Source organism: Corapipo altera, unplaced genomic scaffold (genome assembly GCF_003945725.1).
Source record: "Corapipo altera isolate COAL_440 unplaced genomic scaffold, ASM394572v1 62, whole genome shotgun sequence".
Classification (NCBI taxonomy): domain Eukaryota; kingdom Metazoa; phylum Chordata; class Aves; order Passeriformes; family Pipridae; genus Corapipo; species Corapipo altera.
The window spans coordinates 12559252-12585522 of NW_020884894.1; the positions used below are offsets into that span (position 1 = coordinate 12559252).

Here is a 26271-nt window from a genome sequence, read left to right on the forward strand (position 1 = left end):
GCATTCTTTTTTTACAAAAACTTGGCTTCTGTGATGATTTTGAACACATGTTATCTTAAATGGTTCTGTTACTAGAGCTCTAGGACAGTCTTAGAATTGTGTTATCATTCTTACTAAATTCAAAACTTAATTAGTGGGGTTTCCATTCTCTAGTTCTAATTCTAGAGAAACTTAAGCATGTGCTGTAACATTATCATGAGTTGTGTAGACATTGGCAGTGTGTGAAATGAATTCTGCCATAATTTCTGTAAAGATGTTTACTTTCCTGATCAGTAATTATGTTGCAGTGACTTACACTAAGAGTAAGGGAGCTATAGTATGCAACTTGAAATATAAAAGTGCAAACACCACTGTGGAGGTTTTGCTTTGTAAGTAGATCTTATTGTAGCTGAAAGTTAATTCAAGTTTCCTTTTCAGCTTAAGAAAGACGCCAAACAGTGTATAATACATCAAACCTCTTGAATCAATTACTACTGGGTTGGAGTGGGATGCATGAGATTTAGAAATGGAAAATATGTAGTTGTCACAAGAATGACTGTAACAGAATTTTGGGGTTTGCTTGAGTGTCTCAACTAGTGTTATTTCTTACAACAGAATTAAACTTACACAGGATGAACTGTAGCTTATTGTAAAGCTACATAAAGCGTGTAAAATGGCACCATGTAAACATTAAGTGCAGGAGAAGAAAACTGCTGTGATATGCTTTAAGAAACTAAAGAAAATAGAAATCAACCCCCTTTTTCTATAAGTCTCAGATGCTGAGAATTGATCACAAGAAGCTGTGTGACATGCTTCATATTCAGCTAAACTCCTTTCAAGTCTTTTCAGTCACAGTAAACCACTTTGGAAACAAGAAGCTACTTGAAAGAGAGGATGTAGTTCTATAAGGGGAAGCAACATCTAGATAATTACTGTCCTCATTCTGTGTCGGGCAGGTGTGAATCCCTTGGAAGGCCAAGTGTAAATTTGGATCTTAGTTGCAAACTGCTAAAGTCTTCATAATTTCTTACTCCCATTTGTCCTTATATCACTCATAATCAATTCTTGATGCATGGGATTACTGCCCTAATCTGCAACTGGAGAGTCTGAGAGACTGAAGGCAAGCTGATTTAGGGATCTCATTCCACTTCTTTACATTTTTGTGAAAGTATGTTTGTACAAGAAATGGAACACTCACCATTTAGGAAGCAGAGCAGAGTCAGTTTATGAAATTTTTACTTTCTTTTGCTGATATTTGTAAGAGTTTGATCAAGAATCACTTTTATTATTATTATCTAAGAAAAGATATTTCATGGGTCTCAAGGCTGTTATTTGGGCAGTCAATGCCTATGATATTCTTACAGTATAAGTTTAATGGAGAGGCAGGAGTATGATAAAATTATGCAGGAAACTGAATTGTGAATAATAGGTGTCTCTTCATTCTTTTAATGTCTCCTCTGCTTTTTACCCTCCCTGGGTGTAAAAACAACTTGAAAAACAACCCAATAGAAAAAAATGCTTTAATTTTGCAGGTATTGGCTCTTCTCCTCCAAATGGTTAAGCTTGCACTCCAAACAATGAGGTAGTGTTGAGTAAATAGAGCACTGCCGTGCATTTCAGTCAATAGAGCCAGTGCTAAAGATCACATTGCTAATGAAAGTTTGTCCTTGAAACAGAGGTAAGTGGGAGGGGGGGAGGTAGAGAACACAGAGAGTTTGGGCTTAAATCAAGACTTTGGGAAATATTGCATTAATTAACATGGCATTAATTAAAACATCAAGTTTGGAAAGTATGTTCAACCTTGTCTTTCAGGCTGTAATGGCTTGCTCTGTGAGCTGAGCTGATAGCAAGCAGCCTGTGAGGAGTGTGAGGCACCATTGTAATAATGCTTGAAATGTAGGTAAAAGGTTGACAGAGTAGGGATTTTTGCATTACTAACATTCAGAGTTTTCTTTTTGCTTAAAGCCACACTTGTGAATAATCTGTGCTAACAAATGCTAAAATGTTTTGCAAGATATGCATTTTTTTTGGCGCTATTTTGTTAGTTTTAATAGCTAGTGGCCTCTTTCATACAGATTAATATAAAGGTGAAAACTTATTTTATCTCAGTGTTTCTTTATATAGCACTTTCCTGACACATAAAGTAGTAGTAAAGTAAGTCCAGAAACTCTGAAATTCTTATGTTGCTAGACTGGGGTGTTTTATCTTATACAACACTAACTTCAAGTAGCTTATTTATGGAGTGCTCTGCATATTTCAACACTCTCTTATTAAAACAGGTTGTGCTTTTGAAGATAAAAGCTGTGACCTGATTGCTGTGACATTTAGATGGCCTGAGCTATGGTCTTGCCTTTTATGCTTAATGTATTACCTGAATTAGAAGCTGTAGATACCATAGCTGGAAAGCATGCAAATAATCTGGAGTTGCAAGCTCCCATCTAAGAAATAATTAAACAAAAATAGTCATAAAATGCTCAAGTGGCATGGCTTGGACAGATCTTTGTCTTGGCAGAAGGTTGGATGTTGGATGTTTGCATTCTTTCTTAGGAAGAATTAAAACTTATAATTAACTATTGTTTACTTTGTCACACAAAGACCTGGTTCCAATTAAAATGAGCCACAGAAAGAAATAATATGGAAGTCTCATCTTTAAGACAGTTTTGTCACAGTCCTGAGTCGTGATGCTCTGTTTTCTTTGCTCCACAAATTGTCACTGGACAGACAAACCATGACAACTGTTGCTCTGTTTCTGCATGTCATGTTCTACCTGTTGCTGAACAACGCAAAACAAACTTATTTTTATGCAGGAAATTAGCTGTAAGTTTTAGCTCACTAAAGCTAAAAATTTCCAGTCCCTTTATGTAATTCTGGAGGAGTATAATGAATTTTGAAGTACTTTGCTATGTTTTGTTGAATGGAAGGATGCAGTAAACTTGAAGAGTACCTTCCATTTTACTCCCTTGAAATCTTGCAGTAATAATAAGAGGTATCTGTAGGCTGTGTGCCTTCTTGGCTTGAGAAACCTTGATGACCTGTCTGATGACCAAAAGGAGGAGGACAAGGTGATATTGCTTCCTGTAACTTTGGTTTCCTAATGAAGTAAAAAATAAAAGCGAATATCATAAATAGCCTTAAAAATATAATTCTGTGGTTTTCAACTACTGCTTTTGAAGATTTATGTCTGGAATTCCATGGCAGACCCCCAAGCATAGGATAATTGAGACCTTAACCCTGTTGTTAACTTTGTTGGCTCATGCCATGGGTGGCAAAGAATTAGTTTCTTTCTATGAGAGAAGCAATAATATGACTTTGTCTATATAAGCAACTTGTGTAGATGAAACTGCTCTGGAAGAGCTAGAGAAGCAGCAGGATGTGTGGTACCTGGTTTGCTATAGCTGGAGCTCTACTTGGGAAAGAATATGAAAGGACAGCAAGATTAACAGTAGTAAGAAGCAGCACAATATACATGAGAAGATGGTCTACAGTCCTTGAAGCTCAGTGCCACATCCTGCCTCTCCTACAGGCTGAGGAGAGCAAACCTGCTCTTGCATTTGTAAATGCCAAAGTAGGATGGAAACTCCGACTGGTTTGGGGTAATATGTACATATCTCTCTCTGGAATGTGTTTATGGTGGCCTTTGTGACTGATTACTCACTCTGTTCTTTAATACAGTCTATAGGACATCAGGAGCCATAAGGTGATCTGTAGCTTGGCTGGTCATATCAAGCAAAGTGATATTGTCGGTGGCAATCTGGAAATGAAACCCATGCTTTTGTCCAGGCTAGTCTGCAGTCACTAAATAATCTCAGGCATTAGTGTTTGGAAGAACAAATAATTGCCTTCCTCTTGGTAGGAGAAATCAAACTGGCAATATTATTTTTGAACATTTCTAGTGAGTGGACTTGGGCTTCCTCTGTCATTTCCTGCATATTTGCCCTGCAAAGAAATAAAACCAAGGGGCAATTTATTTTTCATGTTTGTGTCTGAATAGTATCTAAATACAGTAATTTTTCCTATTTAGCTGTAAGGGGAAAAGAAGTTAACTGCAGCTTATGGCTGCACTGGGGCTTACCCTTTTTTCTTTTTTTTTTCCATACAGCAATTTCAGTACAAGGTCACCACGTATCCATTATCAGCCATGTGGAATAGCAGTTAACAGATGAACAAAGGCAAGGGCTTACTCTGGGATTCTCTGTTTAAAAAGTTACCCAGCACAATAAAGGGTTATCATACTTGTAAATACTGCTGAAATGCAGTCTGTGCACCTCCCAGTGGTATTGACATGCTTTAAATTCCTCCATTGCATGGATAAGGCTGACATTATCACCAAGGTGGAAGAGTGAAGGAACAGAAAAGGCCCATGGAGTGTATTGTAAACAAATGTGAAACCCTCACGTGTGGGATCTGAGGCACCAAGTCCAAGGGAAAATATTTCTCTGGGTTGACATGTCGTGGTATGTTGTGTGTGTGCAAGCTTTGTACCTCAAAGCCATGGCTTGTTACTCTTGGGTTTTCTTGTGCTGCATCAGATCCTTTAAGTCTTCAGACAGACCTCAGGGTTGCTGGATGATGTTTTTCAGTGATGATTCAATCTCTCCTATGTTTTGGTGGCAGACAAGTTCTGTTAATGAGATTTGGCTGCCACAGCTCTTGATCTCCACTTTCCTTCCCATCCCAGAAAATATGTCCTTCCCAACCCCCCCACCCCACCATGGGTACACTATGGTGGCACTGACAGTGGAGCTGCAGAGGAGGCAAAGCAGAGTCCAAAGAGATCAGTCCCACCAGAGCTGAGGGTGGAGCCACCTATAGATGTGGTCCAGCCCAGCCCTGAAAGCAAGGGCACTAGAGCAGGCTGGCAAGGACCATGTCCAGTGTTGAGCATCTTCAAGGATGGAGACTGCAGCCTCTCTCAGCAGCCTGCTTCAGTGTTCACCTGCTGGAGATTTCTTTCCAGGAACCACACCTGCAACTATATAATTGGGTTTGGGTATTCTTTGGCAATAAATTGTAAAGGACTTAGCATAAAATCAGGCTTTGAGGCAAGAACTACGGTATGTTTGCCTGTTGAAGCAGAATCTGGAGTAGAAAAATCTTCAGAGACCTTTTTAGAGATTATCCTTTGTTTTCCACACTGCTCTTAGCTGAAAGAAAACAGATCATTGTGATATGCTCTGCTACAAGCAAAGAATGACTCATGCCAAAAGCCTAAAAGACAGTCTAAAGCTCCAATGGTATGAACTACAGTAATGTCTAATAAGTAATGATTTTTTTTTTTTTTTTTTAATACAAGTAAGACTGGAAAACATCCATGGTTATGACCAGTATGGCTTTAGTCACAGGTTTGAGCAGAAGAGATGTAAGCAGTTCACATTTGTTTGCCTCAGATAAAACTTTTTTCATCTCAGTGGATTTTGCAGATCTGTGGAGTCTATTTTTACTTTGTCTATAGTGGTTTAGTTTTAACAATATGAAGGTTTTTTAAGCTCAAGGGAATATATCGGTATGTATGGGCCTAGGTGAGCAGAGATAACTTTTCTTTTAAGTTGTTCCTGAAAGTATTCCTTTTAATAATGACCAAAGATGTCACTTCTGAAAAAGTTGTGTGTGGGGTTTTTTGCTTGTTTTGGTTTCTTAGTGTTGTTTGGTTTACTTGTTTTGTTTCGCAAAATATTGATCTAAAATGTTAAATTTGTTCAAATTCTCTTGACAGGCTTTATGCCAAATCAAGTATCATCTGTCTCATGTCTTCAGTTTTGGCTGGACCAGATGTGATTTGTTCTCCCATCTAAATCAAAAGATGGCATGGAAGTCAAAATGAGCACTTTTTGATATGCTGATTGGCAGAAACTAGGCCATGGTGTAATCACCAATGGCAAACTGGCCAATTCAGTGACATGCTTGTCGATGGCACCAATTCGAAACCAGACCCCCACACTGTGAGGACCATTCTTTGTGCAGAGACTTTTAACAAATCTAATAACTCATCTTTCTACTTGGGAATAGATTCACATGTAGCTTAAGCATGGATTACAGGCTAAGCTGTTTTCTGGATTTTATATTGTGCTTTAGCATGGCATTCCAGACCTGGCTAAATTGCAAATGCTTTTAATTCTGAAGCTCTGAGAATAATTCTGTGTCTTGCCTGGTGCTGTTAGCTGTGATGGGTCAGTAGGGCCAAAAGAAGTAAAACAGAAGAACTTTGTGCAGGAAAGGATCACATTTTGAAGACTCACTAGGAGTTGCTGGAGGTCTGATGAGTAAGAAGCAGCCTAATTTTGTTATTTCTCAGGGGTGATTTAAAGAGAGAATCCCCTAGAGTACCTTGGTGTTTTATAAATGATACCATTGACAGCATGGATGCATTCTGTGTCTGAATTATCTCAGTATTTCATTACTCTGCCAGGCACAGATGCAGTGGCCTTTCTCAAGGATGAGAGCTATTTTTAGTTAAGGAAATGGGAATATCCAAATATCCAGAGGTTTATTTTAGTGTTTTGTGCATCATAACTATAGAAAGAGCTTAATGAAGAATTTTCTTATTTGTCTAAGATTCATAGCTTTGTTTGTATAGTTAAGGCAACACGAAGGGGGCTGTCATTTCAGTCCCTTGGGGTTCATCTGTAAAAAACACAGCAGCTTGTGCTGGCTTTCATCCAGCTTTGCTGCTGGCAAAACGTGTCTCTTCACTTTCTTTGTACTCTCAGCTGCACAACCAAAATCACGTTTAGCCAGTTTTTCAAACTGGTGCTCAAAGTCTGTCCTTCCCTCTCATCACCTTTTCTCTTAGAACTGTTTTTGGTTTCATGGAGACAAATGTACAGAGCAGCTTGTTTGGTTCTTCCTCTTCTCTCTGTTCAGTTTTAATCTTGGTATGGAGTTATGGAACATATTCCTTTAAATATGGAATGACTCATCAGAGCTCTCTACAGGACAGACTGATCTGGTGGAATAAGCACTAGAGGTGGAAGGTGATGCCAATAGACTGGTTCTTGCAGTTGAAATGAGGGCTACTTGCAAGATGCAGGCAGTGGTAATTAACACTGTATAACGCTGCTATGAGGAGATTAACAGGGCAGACAGGGTGTGGAAGCTTGGAGGAAGCCTTAAGGTGGGGCAGCTTTTCATGCTAGAGTGGGGGAGTGCTGTGGAGGGCAGGATGAAGGTGAATGACAGGAGGTAAATAGCTGAGATGGTTTTTATAAGGAGAGTGAAGGAGATGTGGATGGAATTTACCAAATGACAGAGTTGTGGACAGGTCGTTCAACACGTGAGACAGGAAAAGGTAATGTAAATCTGGCACTGGTCTCAACTTGTCCTTAGCTTGCTACATTTGGGTGTATGCCCGGTCAAGGCTGGTTTTTGAAATGCTGCCTGAAACTTGTGGTGCAAGAAAGGAGGCTGAAAATGGCTTTTCGTCAGGAACGCTGAATTGCTTAACTGCTGTGGCTTCTGTTGTGCTTAACAATGTGGCTTAATAAACACCCCTGCCCTGATTGCTTTAACACCTTCCACACATGTGATATGGTGGGTGTATCTATTGCTTAAAAGACTTGAAGGTCCAGCCTAATGTGGAACAACCTGAGCTAGTCCACTGCTATGCTTTTTGTACTCAACCTTTGCAGAATTTGGTGACATCTCACACAGATGAAAGGAGCTGGTTCAGGCTGGTCTCAGATATCTGTCATTCCTCTGGGGCAGTGCTGTGCTTCCTATTTTGCCCTATGCTCTTCTCCTTGGTGAATCTACCTGCTTGCACTGTTCCCTCTTTCTCTCCTCAGTTAACCCCTGCCATAGTTAAGCTGTTTTGGATGGGAAGGACTGCTTATGTCTCCTGACTATTCTTCCCACACTCTTTTTGCCCTCTTCTGCAGCAGTACACCCCAAAGTTTGAAAATGGCTGGTTTTGAAATAAAAGTTTCTAAATAAGCTCTCAGCAAGGCCTGCCAACCTTGTGGAGGTTTATCAAAAGCACTTTAAGCTGCTGGCATCTAGTAAGAGCAGTAGAAAATTGTTTTGACATGTTGGTTGTCCCATTGGAAAGGAGTTTGCAGTGTCAAATGTTGTCCCTGACGCTTAATAAATATACAGTGCAAATATTACGGCTAAGTAAAAAAATAAAAATTAATGCTGCCTCTTGGGAGTTCTTTAAACCTGAATATGCTTGGAATACTGGTCTTATTAGTGTCCTTATGCAATATTTTACTACTTTGGTGTCTTCTTACTCTGGGCTTCTCAAAGTAGCTGTGTTGTGTATCTGTCTTTTCAGCTGTAGGTTGTGTGGGAAACAGCACATGGGGGAAAAAAAAAAAAAGAAATATTTCAGTGAGCAGTCCCAATTTATACTAACTTGACTTACACCATTTGACCTGAGCATTTCCTCCCTTGTCCTAGCATTTTCTCTTGTTGTTTTCTAACTTGATACAAGTCTTTTCGAACTACAGTTCTTATGTTTTGTTTGTATAGCAGGAGGCTGCACACAACTGTTGCTTCCTTCAAATTGTGTGGGTTGGATTTCTTGTATCTGACCAAAATAGCTCTCTAACTGCACTTTTGTTATTGTCTCTTGAGCATTTTCAGAAGCACAGGGTATGAAGTTGAAGATTTGGGGAGTATTTTATTATGTTTCATCAGGAAGATTCTGCTTCCTTTTGGGGAGAATCCACATATGCCTTCTGGGAGCTGATTCCTATCACCATTTCCAATCCCTTTTTACAAATATTTGCTCTTTACTGTGCCCAGAAGTTAAAACAGAAAGTGATAAGTTGCTGCATTTAGTGAGAAGGCAAATCTCCTCATGTATGTTATTGTAGAGAGAATATTTGTTGTTGGTCTGTGACTGTGGCAGTCCAGAGAACTGCATTTCTGAAATGGTTCCTTTTGAGTCCACTGGAATTTTCTTCTTTTTCTGGTGTTTACACATCAGCTGAGGTATTTTGAGCACTCTCAGATCTCAGTTTTCTGACTTTAAATCATCCTTGAACAATGACTTGCTTTATAGCCTCAGGTTCTTCAAGACTTCAACATGTGGTAGGAATGCAAACCTGTACTAGCAATTAAGAGGAAACTGGCTTTCTGAATCTGCAAGGGCTTGGGTTGGTTGATTTTTTTTTTTTTTTGAATGTGTGTATGATGTGTTCTTTCTGCATGTTTTGGTAGTGTGCAAAGAATTGCACTGTAAAGGGGTTTTTTAGGGGGGAGATATTTCTCTCTTCTTATAGTTTCAAATATGTTCTCTGCTATTAAATAACTTCATTTTATGTGCCTCTCCTTACCCAGCTCTGCCCTCAGTTTTCTGTTTTGCTGTGTAATACCCACTTCTACAGGATTTCTGAGCTCAGAATGGTAGTGGAACGCTGGTGAGCTGCCCCAGCCTGGAAAAGGGCCTGGATTGCATTGGAGCAGTTATTTGGAAATAAAGCCTGGGTAATCATGTCTGTGCTCCTTCCTTCTAAATCACGTTGAAGACACACTCTGTCCCTGGCAGAGCCCTTCCCTCTGGGATGCAGTCTGCAGCGTTTGTTCCCTCTGGATTCTGGAGCTGTGGGATCATTGGGATCATTTGTGTTTGTTCACCCTGGATTGTGGAGCTGTGGGATCATTAGGACATGGGCTTTCCTGAGCAGAGACTGGAATGATGGAAAGCATCACATGTGTTGATGATAAAACAATGCTACTCTCTTTTCTCCCCATACTCAGGTTAAAAGACAACACAAAGATATTGTCTGAGTTTCAAGTCAACTTGTAATTTGCTTTTGGTTGTTTTGGAGTTGTAAGCTGTTGCTGAAAGCACTGGGTGGCTGCTGCATCGTGATGATAATTATTGCTTTGTTTGTGAGGTGGTGCTTTCCTCGGAGGGAGTAGCATCAAGAGGGAAGCTTAGAATAATTATATTTGTCCCCTTGAAAGTTAGTTAACAAGCTACTGTTTACTGATATGATGTAGGTACCATAATATGGTAGTTGGCTCTTATGAGCAAGGAATTTTAACAGTGGTATGGAGTAAAAAAAGGTTGGAAACTTGTGTAAGGATGGAAACTAACATTGAACAAGATCATTCCTCTTGAGAAGTAAGCTGCTGGGGATTATCCATCCTATAGGTAGGGAATAATTTTGTTTTATCTAGTGTTCATAGCTCTGTATCTCCATATATATATACCAAGAACTTTAACTGGCTTGGATTTGACTTCATTATAATTTCACTTTTGAAGGTATTAGGCCATGATCTATTGCTATTCCTAGCATATTACTTTTGAAACATTAGTAAATCCTGATGGGTAACTTTTTTCTTTTTGAAGTTAAAAAAATAAATTATTAAGGCAATAACCAAAGTCAAAGGTGCCAAAACTGAAGAAAAGGTATTGCAAAATCAGTATGGGATTAATCAGTATTGGGATTAATCTTGAAAATTCTTTCAAATATTTAATAACTTCTATTATAGTTTAGGCTTTGTACATTACCAATATAATACCCCGACCTTATCTTCCTATTTGGTCTTTTTATTATACTCTGGGTGTTCTCATTTTCTATTGCACAAAAGCATAGCATTTATTGCTTACTTTTATCAGGAGCCCATGTCTGTTCTCCATCATGTCTTTTTTAAAAACTTTTGCAAAGTGCTGAATTACTTTATCCTAAAAAAAAAAAGTAAAAGTGCTGGAATAATGGTATGTGCTTGTTTAATGAAATTATGTCTCTCAGTCAATACAATGAAATTTATCACTTTGTTTTTCAGTTTAGTCAACTGGTATCCAGTGATTTGAAAGTACTTGGAAGGAGCTCTTACACACTCTGCAGTGATGGCCAGTTACTCATTCGACAAGTCCTCCACCCAGAAACATCCAAAAAGGTATGAGATCAGAACTGATGCAAAAAGGCAGCACTGTGTTTTAAAGACATCAAAGAAAATAGCTTGTGTGAGTTTGAGGGGAACCACTCAATTCAACCTTGTGAACGACAGTGTTTTAAGACTATTTAAGATGGTTCCTTCCCAGTCTCAAGGGAGTAGCAAAGTAGTTATTCTTGGCACTTGCTCTTGAAAGTCAGTTATAGTACCTGGACTCCAAGATGAGCATAATGAAGAGGAAAATTAGGAATGACAGGACAGAGACAATGACAGTACAAGTACTTTAAATTTTGTGTCTCAAGGAGTGGAAACAAAGGTCCCGATCTGATCTCAGCAGAAGTGATGGAGAATTGTTGCTTTGCTTAGGCTTGTGTAAAGCCCAGATTGGGTGCAGGGCCATAGGTTTCTCCCAAGCTCTGAAATCAGTGGGAGCCCTGTGGCAGTGCCCTGTGCAGGGGCAGCATGCAGGCAGTCCTTGGCCTGGAGAATGGCGGGGGTTCTCCAGCAGCATTTATTCAGCAGGAGGCAGAGCTACAGCTCTTGGCTTTGTGTAAGGTGGTGGGTCTTGAGTTTGCCTGTTTGACAGCCTGCAGGAACCCCACAGGAACCCCCCAGGAACGAGAGCTGCTGACATGGAAGGAGTTGACCAGTTGTAGGGTTTTCTTCTCTATAGAAGAGTATTGGCTCATGCCGAGTTTCTACGAGTATTAGTTTGGTGTACGAGTATTAGTTTGGTGTTTGTGTTGTACTAAAACTTAACACTGACTTTTTATGAAAAGCACATGTTTCTGTAGGGATGAGGTAAGTAAGGAAACAGGAATTATATTTGTCATTCAAACACACTGGTATGTTTTTGTGGGGGTAGTTCTTTGTTCTTCCCTCTTGAAACAAATGGACTAAACTTAAACAAACTGTGATGTTGTGGAAGAAATAATTCTCCACACCAGATCAAGGAATGCATCTGGTGTGGACAAATGATGTCAATCTGGTATCAAATGTTGAGTCTCTTAGTACTGCATTTCTTTCTCTTTGTTCTTTTTTTTTTTCTTTTCCTTCAATACTTTTTCATTTGCAAGTTGTTCTCTCTGCACATTGTTAGTAAGCCTCAGACCTCAGCTCTTGCTATTCCTACAATTCTAAAAAGCATTACCTTGTGACTTTTCTTAATTCATTGTTTACAACTGCTTTATTTGGTAAAGCAGTTGGAGAGTGAGGGAGGAAGTGGAGAATTTAGACCAAGTTATTTTTTTTATTCTTTGAGAAAATAAGCTAATGCCTGAGTAAAGGGCTACTTAAACATTTGTTTAATAGTGTTATATAATTAAAGTTCTTACCCAGTACACAACAGTGATGAAAAAATAACTTGAAGTTGCTGAAATATATTTTGTGTACTGTAAAAATAGTTATTTTAACTTTGTCATCATGTTTGGGTACAATTCTGCTTCTCAGTGTAGCTGCAAAAGAGAAAATAGTGTCCTAAACAGGAATATTAAACAGCAAAACCTAGATATTTTAAAATATTTTTTCCAGCCATCTTCTTCAGCTGTTTTGCACAGGTCTGCCTCCCAGAAGCTATTTGGATTTGCTCATCTAGAGATCCAGTTCTGTACAGCTGTGGTTTTTGAACTGTGTTCCAAAGGAACCAAACTGCTCAATCACAGACAAGCTGGTGACATGCAACTATATGATTTTTGAGACTGCCTCATTCAGTCCGGAAATATTAATGGAAATGTAAAGGAAAAGTGTGTACAAAACAACCCTTTTGCCTTCTTTGCAGAACCTGCTGCTGTCAGACTGCTTCTATTCCTTCTACGACCTGCGCAAAGAATTCCGCTCTTGCTACCCCAGTTCAGCCGCCGGGAAGGATCAGACCATCAAGACCATGGCAGAATGTATCCTTATGCTGCAGCTTTTATCTCAGAATCAATTATGCTTCCTCAAATTTTATGCCTGTGATAATTACAGGCTTTATTCTTCTAAACTAAGATGTGGGTTTTAAAAACTCACAGGTAAAGTGAAAGGAATGTGAAAGCAGCATGTGTTGGGGGAGCTCTGCTTGTAATTTTTTTCCTCCAGTTTGAGTCTAACACTGATTTCTAAATCATATTTAGTAACTTGCATTGATACTGGATCTTAAAGCAAAAGCTGAGCTGTCAGTGGCCTTTTCAGCACCAGATGACCTACAAGTTTCTACTGTTTGCATATAATAGTAGTTCTTTTGCATAATCTCGACTGAACTGAGTTTAAAACAAAACCAAAACCCAAACAATACTCTACATCTAAATTCAAATTAGGAGTATTCCTGTGGGCCACCTGAATGTGGTTGAAGTTATTATGTTTTAAGTGATGGGAACTTATTTAGCTATTTTTTTTAAACTGTAAACACTGAAATTATGTAAGCTCTTAATAGTTTTCAGACTGTTGACCATTAAAGTGAATATTAACCAGTTTATGAGCAGAGTAACATGTCTAATGTTCACATGTCCCTGCTAAGACAAGTAAATTTGATTACCAGTTCTGTGTTAATATCAGGAAAGCCTTATAACTTGTTTCCAAACAGTTGTGCAAGTCTGTTATTTTCTATAATCACCTGTTTAGATCTAGGCTTAGGGACAGATGAAGCAGAGGAGGACTTTGGCGTGTGGCAAGTGAAAACCATGGTGGCCATCATTTTCAGCATGCTCTCTGAAGGTTGTAGTAAGTGAACTATTTATAAGGAAAGAAATCTTTCTTTTCTGAAAGAATTGGGAGTGTCATTTTAAGTAGTCTCTGACCCTGGTTATATATCAGCTTTGTTTTGTTGCAGATCACCTATTTACTGAGCCTGAAACTGTGAAACACAAGTATGAAACAGGCCCTTGGTAAGTGTCACAGTTGTTTACAAGCAAAGATGGGTCTTGTCTACAGTAAGGAAGGCTTGTGAATATTTCCCTCTGTGAAAGCAGATTGGCTCCTGAGAACAGTAATGAGGTACTCAGCAATCAGTCTGGTGTGGACAGACTGGAGCTGGCACGTTGGATGCTGTACTTTAGCCTCTTTAAAGTCACTGCAAGTTAAATGCTCTTTGTTCTCTTGCTGCTGGTTTGCATGGCAGTGAGGCTGGCTTATCTTACCCAGTGGTGAGGAAATATTTGTGAACTTTCCCTGAGTCAACAGGGTAATGGCCAGTGCACCCTATAGGCAGCTAAGCTGTGTGCTGCTCCTGAAAGAGTCTTATATGCTGTGGTGTGTGCTGGGTTTAGGGAGAAAAGAAACAGGATGTTCTTTATTTTCAAATATATTGCGGTGACTGGAGAATGAAGCATTTTAGGCATAAGTAATTTGTACTGATATTTAGGACTGCCCTGTATTCATCTATCTTGGATTGTTAGATTTTTCAAAAAAAATTAATCCAGTTCCTTATTACTTTACTTTAAACCAGTTTTCCTAATTTTTTTAACTTAAGGAACTGCAATGTGGTGACAAGAATAGTGCATCTCTTCAGTGTTGTGTATATATAAAAGAATAATCCCAGCCATCTTTCCTTTCTTTATTGAAATGAAAAATAGAAATAGAAGAGTCTCAACAGGAAATATACTCTCAATTTACAGTTAAATCAGTTGCAGTCCAAAATTTGGTAAGATCGTGGAAAACCTAGATTCAAGCTTACTTTGGCTTTGTTTTTTTTCCTGTGTAGTAGTAAATCTGAAACTGTGGACAGTGAGACAGTAATACGTGCCAGAGGTTTGCCATGGCAGTCTTCAGACCAAGATATTGCTCGATTCTTCAAAGGTCTCAATATTGCCAAGTAAGATAATAAGAATTCGCCTTGCTTTGTCTCTTTGTCTTTAATAGCAGGTTCCTTCAATAGTTGTTTGACACATCCCCCAGACTTCCCACTAGAGTAGTCACTTCCACTTGTCTTTCCCATTTGGCCCCTTCCTGTCCTGTGGTCATGATAAATAAACAGGTTTACCAGCCTTAAGTGTGTGAGAAAGAGTTTTGAGAGACTTATCAGTTGAAAACCAACATACGTTCATTTATTGCTGGGATCTAAAGGGAGAAACTCCTATTGCATTAATCAAAGCAGAGTCCAGAGTACAATAAAAACTTTAATTTTGTGCCAGCTCTTCAGTGTTCTGCTATACCTCCTAAACAGGCCAGATTCCCTGTTTGGAAGAAATTTTCATATGACTCGTGTGTACACCTCTGTATAGATGTACGTGTGTATACATATATATAGAGAGAGAAAGTAAGTTTAGTTTAGCATATCTGTCAGTATATATTCTGGATTCTTAACACTGAGAAAACAGAGTTCTTTATTTAGAGTTCTGAGGAAATAAAAATCTGCATCTGTGAGGTGATAGGAAGGGCTTGCAAACTTACATTTTCATGGAAGCTGAGAAAGTGGTGCAACCTGAGATCCATGATCTCGGTGGAGTAGATTTTAAAGTATAATCTTGTTGCATCAAAAATGAAATTAAGTTGTGGATAGTAGCAATTTCTTTTTCAATCTGTAACCTTCACATTAAAGTCTGATTTCTTTACTATTCTTACCCAATTATTTGTATTAGTGTATTATCTGTATTAAAGAGTCAAACTAAGTTTATTTTTGTTGGTTTTGCCTTCCAGAGGTGGTGTGGCTCTTTGTCTGAATTCCCAAGGAAGAAGAAATGGGGAGGCCTTAGTTCGGTTTGTCAATTCTGAACAGAGAGACCTTGCACTGGAAAGGCATAAGCATCACATGGGCAGCAGATACATTGAGGTAAAAAGTTGTGACTTGAAATAAATCTTTGGAGGGCAACGTGAATATTTTAGGCCATGGTTTTAAATAAGAACAAACTGCCCTTCTGTTTTGCTCTAAGTACCAAAATACCATTCTCTGGCTTGTGAAAGAGTTTGTGTGTTGTTTAGAGTTGAATGTTGTGATTTTCATGTAGGGTTTTTTTGTTCTTTCTTTTTCTCTTTAAGGTTTACAAAGCAACTGGGGAGGAATTCTTAAAAATTGCAGGAGGTAAGTGATGCTGGAGTTCAGTGTCATTACTTAAGTCCATAGGAATGTTGTTCTAGTTCTGATATTTTTTCTTGGCTGAGGATGCAAATAGACAATGAAGTAGCTTCTCCTGCTTTGCCTTACAAGAATAATTGACCCTGTCAAGTTCTGTTTTGACGTGGTTGAAAGTGAGCTGTCAGCATTGGGGCTGTGATGTTCACGGGCAGGTCTTGCTGTCTGGGAGGAAGATGAGCTCTTGCACTGGAGGCACCTGTGTGGATTTGTATAAGTTCACACTAATCTCATCTTTGTTCCAATTTCATTAAACATAAAACACTTGCAGGGTAGGAGATTTTCACTTCAGAATAGATTGCTGAGAGTTAGTAGTGCCTCAGGTCTTCTGTGGGTTTGTTGTTCTCTACTCCCCTACTGTACTTTTTCTTCCTGCTTTGCCACTGCTCTGTCTCACAGAAGTGACCAGCATGACCATGTGCTGTTCTCTGTCCACCAGGCACCTCCAATGAAGTGGCCCAGTTCTTATCCAAGGAGAACCAAGTTATCATCCGGATGAGAGGCCTTCCATTCACTGCTACACAGGAGGATGTCCTGGGGTTCCTGGGGCCCGAGTGCCCAGTCACAGGAGGGAAAGAGGGACTTCTCTTTGTCAAGTACCCAGATGGCAGGCCCACAGGAGATGCATTTGTGTTATTTTCCTGTGAAGAATATGCACAAAGTGCACTTAAAAAGCACAAAGAAATACTTGGAAAACGTTACATAGAACTCTTCAGGAGCACAGCAGCAGAAGTCCAACAGGTTGTAACTATTGGCTGTGAGACTCAAAACTAAGAAGAATCCCTTTTGACAAAACTAAAGCTGTAGCCTCTTTTTTGGTACCTCTTTCAGTAGAGTGTGTTTATTTGTGATAATCATCACTGAAAATGTTTTTCAGCAGTAAACCCTAACACATCATATTTTCACTTTGTCATTTGGGAATGAGTCAACAGGACATGCTGAGATTGAAGTCTCTCACAGTTCTTATTTATTTGTTTGTTTTCTTCAGAAGCTCTGTACTTGGAGATGAGCACTCAGGTTAAAAAAGCGAGCACTCTCACTTAACCAGTCAGGTTTTATGAATAAATTAGAGCTCGTATTTTTACTTATTGGTTATTTCAGGTCTCAGTTCTTTTAAAATGACTTGTTTTAATTAACCCTAACTTAACTAAGAACTGTATGTGACAATACTGATTTATTAGCACAAATGTGGTTTCAGATATTATAAAATCAACTGTAATTGGCTTTTAACCCTTTTCATATTGAGATTAGAAAAGTCTGTTATTAGGGTCTACCAAATTGAATTTGTTAGCCTTTCCTTCTCCCTTTCTGAGTTTGAAGCTTTCAAATGCCCAACGGGAAAGTAACAGCAGTAATTTGGTTTAAGAAGGGTTTTTTTCTATGCTGTTGGAAATAGTACTGTGAGAATTGGTCTGTGCTGAGATGATGTGTAAATCTGTCGCTGTGCTTTTTCCCCAACAGGTACTTAATCGATATATGTCAACACCTCTCATCCCAACTCTGCCAGCTCCCATCATCCCAGTCATCCCCCCGCCCTACACCATTGCCACGGGCAGTGTCCGGGACTGTGTGCGGCTCCGAGGGCTCCCTTACACCGCGGGCATCGACGACATCCTGGAATTCATGGGAGACGCCACCGGTGACATCAAGCCCCATGGAGTTCACATGGTCCTTAATCAACAGGTAACAGCACTTTGCCTGGGAGGATTGACCTGCCAGTGTCTGAATGGAGTTGGAAGTCAGGGCAGCTTAGCTGATCCTGACTGTGCTTCAGTCTTCTCTAACTTTGGGAAAACACAATGTTCTCTTTGTCTCTTTTCCTCCTTTCTCTTCCCCTTTTACATACAGACTTGCTTTTCTTTCTCTGTATGTGTGTATGCATCAGTCTGGGGAGGATGAAGCCTGTTCTTATAATGATAACCTTACCCTGGAGGCTGTTGAAATGGTTCTTATGTTTCAGTGAGGTGCTGGAGATATACAAGAGAGAAATGTCTCTTATTAGATGGCATAGCTGCTCTGTCAGCCTCAGGGTTCCTGCTGTCTTGTTTGAGTGGTATTTGTGTCAAAATTAGGTTTTCCTAACTTATAATTTGAGTAGAGATTTCTCAGGCTTTAAAGGAAGTTGATAATTAAAAATTGTGGTTTGAGTATATTTTAATGACATGATCATAGGGATATTTTTCCCTGTTGCCTTGTGTTAAAAATAAACTCTCAACCACAGAAATACTGAGGTATTAAAGAAAACAAATGAAACAGGTCGACTATACTTGTTTTGATTTCCTTTTTTTTTTTTTTTTTTGGTTAAGGAAATTTTTAGTATTTTATGTATACAACTATATCTGTCAGATTGCAGAAAATCAGACCTGGAAATCAATTTCTGATGTAGCTATGGACTTTACTGAGGGATCTGGAGCTTTATACTGTTGTTCCTAAAAAGTAGTTGCAGGGAAGGCAAAGCCAGACTCTTCCTAGAGCTTCACAGCAAAAGAATAAGGGACAGTGTTTATAAATTGCATCAAGAAAAATCCCATTTAGGTGAAAAGGAAAAAACAAAATCACAATGAGAAATTAGCTAAGCACCCAAACAGGTTCCCAGAGATAGTGTGGAATCTCCACCCCTGGAGATCCTCAGATATCAAGTGGAGAAGACAATGAGTGGCCTGATATAACTTGAAGGTTTGTCATGCTTTGAGCAGCCTTTGGATTAGAGACCTCCAAACTTTTTTTTCCATGCTTCATGATTCTCTGGTTTTTTCTGCAGAAGAGTGAAGCATTGTGTTAACTGGGAACTGCTGGCATGTGTCTTGATTTTTCTGCTCCCATAAATAATTGTTGGGTCAGTAGTCATTAGTGCCAGAGGAGGAAGAGCAATACAAACTTTTGGTAGATGTTTGATCTTAGTCCTTTCCGCATTTCTTGTGATCTGGGTGTTTTAACAACAGACTGACTTACAATTATTTCCCTGCCTCCCCCTAGGGACGACCATCAGGTGATGCTTTTATCCAAATGAAATCTGCTGACAAAGCCTTTATGGTGGCTCAAAAATGTCACAAAAAAATGATGAAGGACCGTTATGTGGAAGTATTCCAGTGTTCAGGAGAGGAGATGAACTTTGTTTTAATGGGTGGCACTTTAAATCGTAGTGGCTTATCCCCACCGCCATGTAAGTTACCATGTAAGTCTCCAATTCTTCTGCTCTCTGCTGCTAAAGGCTGACATGTGGTAGGTGCTGAAGCTTGTGGCCTTTCACCTTTTGACTCGGGTTTTGCCATGATCAATATACATGCTGAGATTGGAATTGTTCCCTTCGGGCAATAACGGGACTGATCAGAGGCGTTTTTATTGTATTTTCGGTGATGAGTAGAGGGCAGCAAGGCCTTGCCAGTGAAATTGTTGCACACTTTGCTTTTGATGGGTGTACTGTTCTTCTGAGCTCTGCAGTAGACTTGCCTGTAGTGAAACCTACTTGCAATTAGGGGATTTTTAAAATAGGGAGAAGTTCTATATTCTAGCTGCCGATGAGTGCTCTTGCTATCTTGCCTTAGAGCATTGAGAAGGTACTCTTTGGGCTTATTTTTGAAGGAAAACACCCATTGGATTGATATACTAACAGACTACAGAGTGGTGAAGTTAGACGGATTTTAATTCTTTTATTTTAAAATTACAGTGAACATTATTGAGGAACTAAAATGGACCTTTACTGTACTGTTCTAATTAGTGTCACTACCAAATCACAAAGCAGATACTGACATGTATTTGCAAAAGAGTAAAAAGCTGCCAAATATAGTATATAAAAATCTGACTGCACACCAAGCTAAGCTTAATATTCCTATACAAATTAGGTAATTGTTCGTCAAAATGCATCAGACTAGTGATCTAGTGGGTTATTCTCTTTTTCATTTGATATATCCTAAAAATACTTTTTGAAGCCACAGGAAGCTTATACATGAAGAAGATTCATGGTCAGCAGTTATGGATGCCCATGTGTAGCTCCTATTTTGATACTTTTGTCCCACAGAGTACAACTTCTGTTAGAAAAAATGAGGGTGTGTTGGTGTGCACGCCTGCTTTCTCTATGCACATGGCTTTATGCTTTCTTTGAATAACTCTCAAGTTCCCTACTTTCCATTTACATGTGGACAAGACTTCTCAGCTCTAGCAGTTGTGAACTTTCAGGAATTACTCATTCCAAGTGTTCCAGTTGTCATTCATGGTGACACAGCAAGGGTCTCCAGGGGAGAGGTTAGAGACAAGTCTTTGCTCAGGTGTTTATCTATCATGCCCAGATGGTTTTAATCAATTATAACACATTGCTGTAGGAAAGGAATTACACATCCTAGAGACCTCCATTCTGATTGCTTTTTGCTGCCGTGTCCTGGTTTGGTTTTAGGTCTCTCTCCACCAGCTTATGCTGCTTTCCAGACAGCAGCTGTGATTCCAGCAGAGGCAGCACTGTACCAGCCACAAGCCCTCTTGCCAACCACCAGGACTCCCCAGGCCTCTGCAGCTGCTCCTCCAGCTGTTACCTACTACCCAGCTCAGGCTGCTCAACTTTATATGAATTACACAGCTTACTATCCCAGGTAACCCCAAGATTTAACTGCTTCTCTTGACCTTTCATCTCAGTGCAGCAGGCAACTGGGTGGTCACTTGCAAACAGCCCTTAAATTTGTACTTCTGGGGTGGGTGGTCCTGGGAACTCGATGTTTAGTAGCAGAGGCAGTAACCATTTTAACTGATTCTCTGTGGCCTTGCAGTGAAGTTCGTCTCTTCTGTAGGTTCTGTTGGAATCTCATGATAATGTTGGTCTAATATTTAACAGGGTTTTTTGGCACTGGGGCAATGTCATCAAGGCAGTTCTATTTCTTGGCCAGGAGAGAAGCTGGGTCAATAAATGCCTCTACACACTCATCTCTTAGTTTGTTCTTTTACTTACAATGCTGTTTCCATACTGAAAGGCTCATCCTAGGCGTGTACTAGTTTTGATTTTGTGTATCACTGAGACCAAAGAACACTTTTACATGTGAAAGCAAAGCAGATCTCCACCTTTTCCCTTCCCAGAGATGGTATCAGCATGAGTCACTACAGTCTGGTGCTTGGGTCCGTGGGGAAATAGCTTGTTCATTGGTAGTTCCTAGGCTTGTGACACTTGTTAGCTTGAGTATGTGGTAACTTGCTGGATGGGTCCTGACCAGAGCTGGAGATGCTAACTCATCGCTATTTTGTGGCTCAGAAATGCCAGATTTGGGCATTTGCCTGCTTTTGATATTATGACACACCCCTCTCTTTTTTTCTTTAGGAAATTATTAACTATTTTTAAGTCTTCTGCAGCTATTTTTTGTTCTCCCCGTGAAATAACAAGTACCACTCCTTATGTCTTTAACTACAAATGTTAGCTATTTTTCTTTCCCTCCTTTCTCTAAAAATAGATTATCAGATGCTGAAGAGAAATTAAGAAAATCACAGAGCAATCCACATCAGGGCTGTTTGATTTTCTGTGGTATTGGGGTTTACTTTCAGACTTAAATTTTCAGATTCATCTTTACCTATTCCAAGAACTAGAACTGGCTACTGGTTTTCATAACAATTTTGCTCCCTCTTTCTGTTTCAGTCCTCCAGTGTCTCCTACCACAGTGGGGTACATTGCAGCTCCTCCAGGAGCTGTAGCTGCTGCTGCCACTGCCACCCACACTCCGATCCTGCCCCAGCCTGGAGCGCTGGTCCGGATGCAGGGCTTGCCATACAACACAGGAATGAAGGAGATACTCAGCTTCTTCCAGGGCTACCAGGTTAGTTTGCAGTTCCTGTGCTTGCCATTGTATTTGGACCTTCAAGTCTTGATCAGTGGAGATCAGACGGAGCCGAGTGAGTGCTTTTGGAATCTGCCAAATGAGTGTGCAGGCTCCATATTTAACTGCCAGACCAAAGTGTAGCACACAGTTTGCCTTATTTCTTATATAATAAACATATCCCAATTAGAAAGCAGTGATTTAGTGTCTAGGTTTAGGATTTGAGTTTGAAGAGCAAGAAAGTGCAGAGCCCCATTGTGAGTAGGACTGGGAAGGGGCTGCCAGAGGAAGGTGGGGAGCTGCCAAAAGCTTTCAGTCCTGACCACTTTTTGGTGGGAGCCTTAGGTAGGCCCAATGTTTGTCCTTCAAGACTTAAGTGTTAAAGTCTGCTGAGAGCAAATTTCTAGTACAGAGGGCTCTGAGCTGGCTGTGGTGACTTGCTTGCAAAAAGAGAAAGACAGATGCCTCTGTCAGACACTCTTTCAAGTACTGACTAATTTGGTCACAGGCAAGAGTATTTTCCATTAAAATTGCATTACATTGCAAACAAAAGGAAAACTGTATTCTCCAAACTATTTGTCCTGATAGCAAATATTCTACATGCTATAGATAATTTCAGTCAGTATGTATTGACTGACTGCTCTCAGTGAGCAAACGTATAGAAACTTGTCTTCTTGATAAATTAAAAAAAGAAGCACCAAGTACAAACATTTTTTTCCAGTAGCACTTATTTGAATTCATGGAATGGGTCCTTTCATGTCTTCTGCCCTTTGTCTCAGAGGATATTGTATCTATAATCATGTTTTGTCATCACAAGTTTATTAAGAAGAAAGATAATTGAATATGGTATATTCCAGTCCATATTTAACTTCTGTGGATAATAACAGCACTTACACAACTGCCAGCTCTGCCCTTTTGGGTACTACTCAGAAGCCCTGATGTAAAATCCTCTTGGTGGGTCTCAAACCACTGCCAGTGATTTGTGTGAAAAGGTTTTGCATGTTTGTCCTTCAGCATTCTGTAAGGTGGGTAACAGTGATAGTGCTAAAGCGTAGGATGCAGGTGGATTCTTTTTGAGGCGTAGCAGCAGTTAATATGAAACAGGTATGGTATGTTTTCTTTTTTTATTTCTTTTTTTACCTTAAGATTCTTAAAGAACAATGAGCTTTAATTTGTAGAGCCAACCATCTACTGTGTAAATGAATGTACACTGAGAACAGATGCTTAAATGTGTATGTTCCAAGTTTTCAGTACTTGGAAGATGCAGTGCTCTACCTGTTGTGTCTTTTTCAAATGTTACATTTGTTTAAAACAGTTTTACATACTCAGTTTTTTAGTGGAAAAATTTGAAGATTAGCACATAAGAAGTGTGATAAATTTTGACAAAGATTAAAAAGAAACTAAATTTGTTGTGGTTTAAGTGCTTTTTCTTCAACAGAAAAGAGTTCAAACCAAATTCAATTATTTGTGGCTTTCATGATTTCCACACAAACAGTAATAATAACTCATCTTGCTGTTTAGGCACTGATATTTTGCCTTGCAGTTTTTTTCAGCTGACTGGGGTTTTTGGTGGGTAGATGGTAGATGTATTATAACCTTAAGTGGGGAAGCCTATTTTCGAAACTGAAATTCAGCTAGAAGTAAGCAAGTGCACCTTTGAAAAATGTGGCCTGAACCCGTCTGTGCATGGAACAGGTCAGTGGCAATCTTTAGTAGCTCTATTTCCCACTAAATCTTTAGTTTAGTGAATCTGGACTTTGTGTCTGGTGCTGTTTGCCCTTTTCCTTCTTTCTGCATTTGGAGAGCAGTTCATGGTGTTCACAGTTAAAGGATTAGATGAATAGAAATTTTGCCACAAGGTGAAAACTGTGTTCTGCTGCTGCAACCTCCTGTCATCATCAGTTACTGTTATTAAATTGGTCACCTCTTCAGATTCTCTAGAAGATGTTGTCCAAATGAGATCGGGTTCAAAATCTTATAAAGAAGCCAAGGAATTCTTTTGAATTGTTCTTGGAACCCTGTGTGTGGTAATGCTGGTTTAATACTCTCTCATTCCTTTAGGGGAAAAAGACGTGGTGACTTACTGTAATGGGACAAAATTATATCTCTGGAGCAATAACTAATCTTTGTTTTTTTTCTTTTTTTCCTCCCCTTTCTTCACATTATTTTTTCATTTTCTGCTGCTGCCCAAGGATTTATTACATCATTCTTCTGCTTGTTCATAAAGTGAGCCCCTAATAATCATCAGTGGTTTGGTGTGGTTTTAATCTCTGTAGAGCTAATTGATGTTGGTGTTCAATGGGCTTCAGTGTTGGTGCTCTGGGAACCAGATCGGAGGTGCTGAGATTGAAGGGTGATTTTTGTCTTTTTATGTCCTTTTCTGAAAGGAGCAGGGTTTCAGTTTTAGTTCTTGCTTTATTCTCTTCTGTTTTTTTCCTTCAGTCTTCATGGGCTCTGTATACTGCATGTGTGGACATGTTGCTACTTAAGTGAAAGCACCTTTCATACCAGACCTGCCTCTTCAGAGATAGACTTTGCTTATCATGGGCTTCAACAAGCTGGTCTCAACATCAGTACATGCTTCTAGTAATAAATAATGTAAAAGTCTGCAGATCAGCATTTTAATTTTAGTTTAATTTTATCAACATTAGCCTCTTGCTTAGTGTTTCAGCAGCTTGATTTGTTCTCATGGTTCTGCTTTCTTGTTTTTATTGTTGAAAATTCCTTCTATTTATTGTAACTTGGATTAAACAATCAAAAAACTTGTGAAAAATTTTAGTAGTAAATCTTGGAGATGGTAATTTTCCCCATTACCTTTCTGTATATTATTGTAGTGTACTGTAAGCTTCAAAACAGCTAATGTTAGTACTCTCTGATTCAGTAATACATCTTAAACTGCTTTTTAGTTGCACTGTAATGCAACAGGACCATTGATTTGAGTCCATTTGAGTCCAGTTGTATACTGGATACATAGTTAAAGGATACATAGCTAAAAAACAACAACAAAATCCAAACCAACTAAAACTACATTGAAAAAACAGCAAAACCCAAAATAACTAAAACAACAAAATCAGAGACTTCACTATGCAATTCAGTGGGGGGGACAGTAGTTGCTTTGACAAGTGCTAAAACACCTGCTAGAAGAAGTGGTACAAAAATATTAATTACATACAACAAGACTCCTCGGTGTTCCTTTAGGTCATCGCTCTGTACAGCTGTAGAAGCAGTGAGAAAACTCAAGTAAATAATGAAGGAACAGGGGTAGTAGTGCTCATGGATTTATGTGAGGTTAGTGCGTATCAGAACAAACTTTTTTACTTAAATATCTTTTTTTTTTTTCTTTCACATTTAATGGCTAAATTCTCTATGGATTTTACTACTTAGCCACTGAACGAATCAATGAAAAATATTTCTAGTCTCCAAATACTGACTCTTTTGTTTGTTTTTCTGTGAGAATGCAAATACTGACCCAGTTGGTATCGTGACAAGAACCATTGGGTTAATGAATAAGCAGAGGCAATTTAACTGTGCCCCTGTCTTAGCTGCCCAAAGCCAGTTCCCAGCTGTTGTCTTGGCTAGGATTCAGCATGCATTTCGGAGGACTTGCCCAGTCTCTTGGAGGTTGGCATGAATGTGAATTCATGCCTGCCTGAAAAAGAACCTGTGGATTAGTTCTTAGAAAGCAGACTGCTATTTAGGTAAGTTGTAAGTATAGTAGTGAAAAAATAAACTAGAAGATGACTAAGATTTAGGGACCATGGGCACAATCTGAACTTTATTTAAAGCCTCCTGAATTTGCTGAAAAAGACTAGAATGGAAATGTAGGGACTTTTGTGTACATGTTTTTAGGTAAGAGAAGCTTAAAATAAATACTGTTCTTTCAACCTGTACTGGGCTTTGGTGGCTTTTGTCCGCAGTTAAAAAGACCTTTTGCAGCATATTAATCCTCCAAGTCTTCAGAGACCCAGAATTCAAGGCTTGTCAGTGGAGGGGAGGAGGGTGACTTGTGCTTAAAACAGTAATAAGGAAATGAAAGGAAGTGGGTGCATGGCTAAATTCCAAGGGCATTAGCAACATTTCTCTCTTGTGTCAGGACAGCTGATTTCATTGTTACTGACTTTTTAGGGATTAGGTTTTGTTCTCTGAAATGCATGCTTAAACAAAGAAGTATTCTCTGTTTCCTATGGGTTCCTTTTGAAATCTGACTCTTTGTAGTCTGAGAAGGACACCCCATCATCTGTATGCCAATCCTAGGGATAGCACATTTTGACTAGGGAAGGGAAAGGGGATAGAATTCCCACTTACTGGTATTTGAAGTCATCTGGCAATACAGACACTATTTTATGCTCACCCCCACGCTCTCAGAATAGAGAATGCTGTTTGTTTGGCTTTAGTCCTAAATGTATCTTCCACCTGAAAGTGTTGCTTGTGTGGAGAAACCATCTATTAGACTGGGACTGGTAAATTAGTGGTTCCAGTTTCTGTCTGCTGCCTCCCATGCTGGAAGCAAGGCTGAAGTGGCAGCTTGAACAGGCATTACCTGGTACAGGGACAGGCAGGCTCTGATACACAAACCATTCCAGTGGGGTCTCTCTGACACACAAACCATTCCAG

At 39.4% G+C, this 26271-nt stretch overlaps 1 protein-coding gene across 5 annotated transcripts in view; it reads left to right on the forward strand.

Annotated features, from left to right (window-relative positions):
• Positions 1–26271, forward strand: part of ESRP2 (epithelial splicing regulatory protein 2) — a 42554-nt gene that overhangs the window by 9326 nt on the left and 6957 nt on the right. For 2 of the 5 annotated variants that reach the window (XM_027646858.1, XM_027646861.1), the window contains exons 4-15: positions 10714–10827; positions 12602–12716; positions 13423–13521; positions 13631–13685; positions 14501–14611; positions 15436–15568; positions 15775–15817; positions 16308–16609; positions 17330–17551; positions 18845–19043; positions 20259–20451; positions 21480–21657. In XM_027646858.1, the coding sequence (XP_027502659.1) occupies positions 10714–10827; positions 12602–12716; positions 13423–13521; positions 13631–13685; positions 14501–14611; positions 15436–15568; positions 15775–15817; positions 16308–16609; positions 17330–17551; positions 18845–19043; positions 20259–20451; positions 21480–21657 (1764 nt within the window). The remainder of the gene's footprint in view (positions 1–10713; positions 10828–12601; positions 12717–13422; positions 13522–13630; positions 13686–14500; positions 14612–15435; positions 15569–15774; positions 15818–16307; positions 16610–17329; positions 17552–18844; positions 19044–20258; positions 20452–21479; positions 21658–26271) is intronic. The other 3 variants (XM_027646862.1, XM_027646860.1, XM_027646859.1) reach the window with 2 other exon arrangements.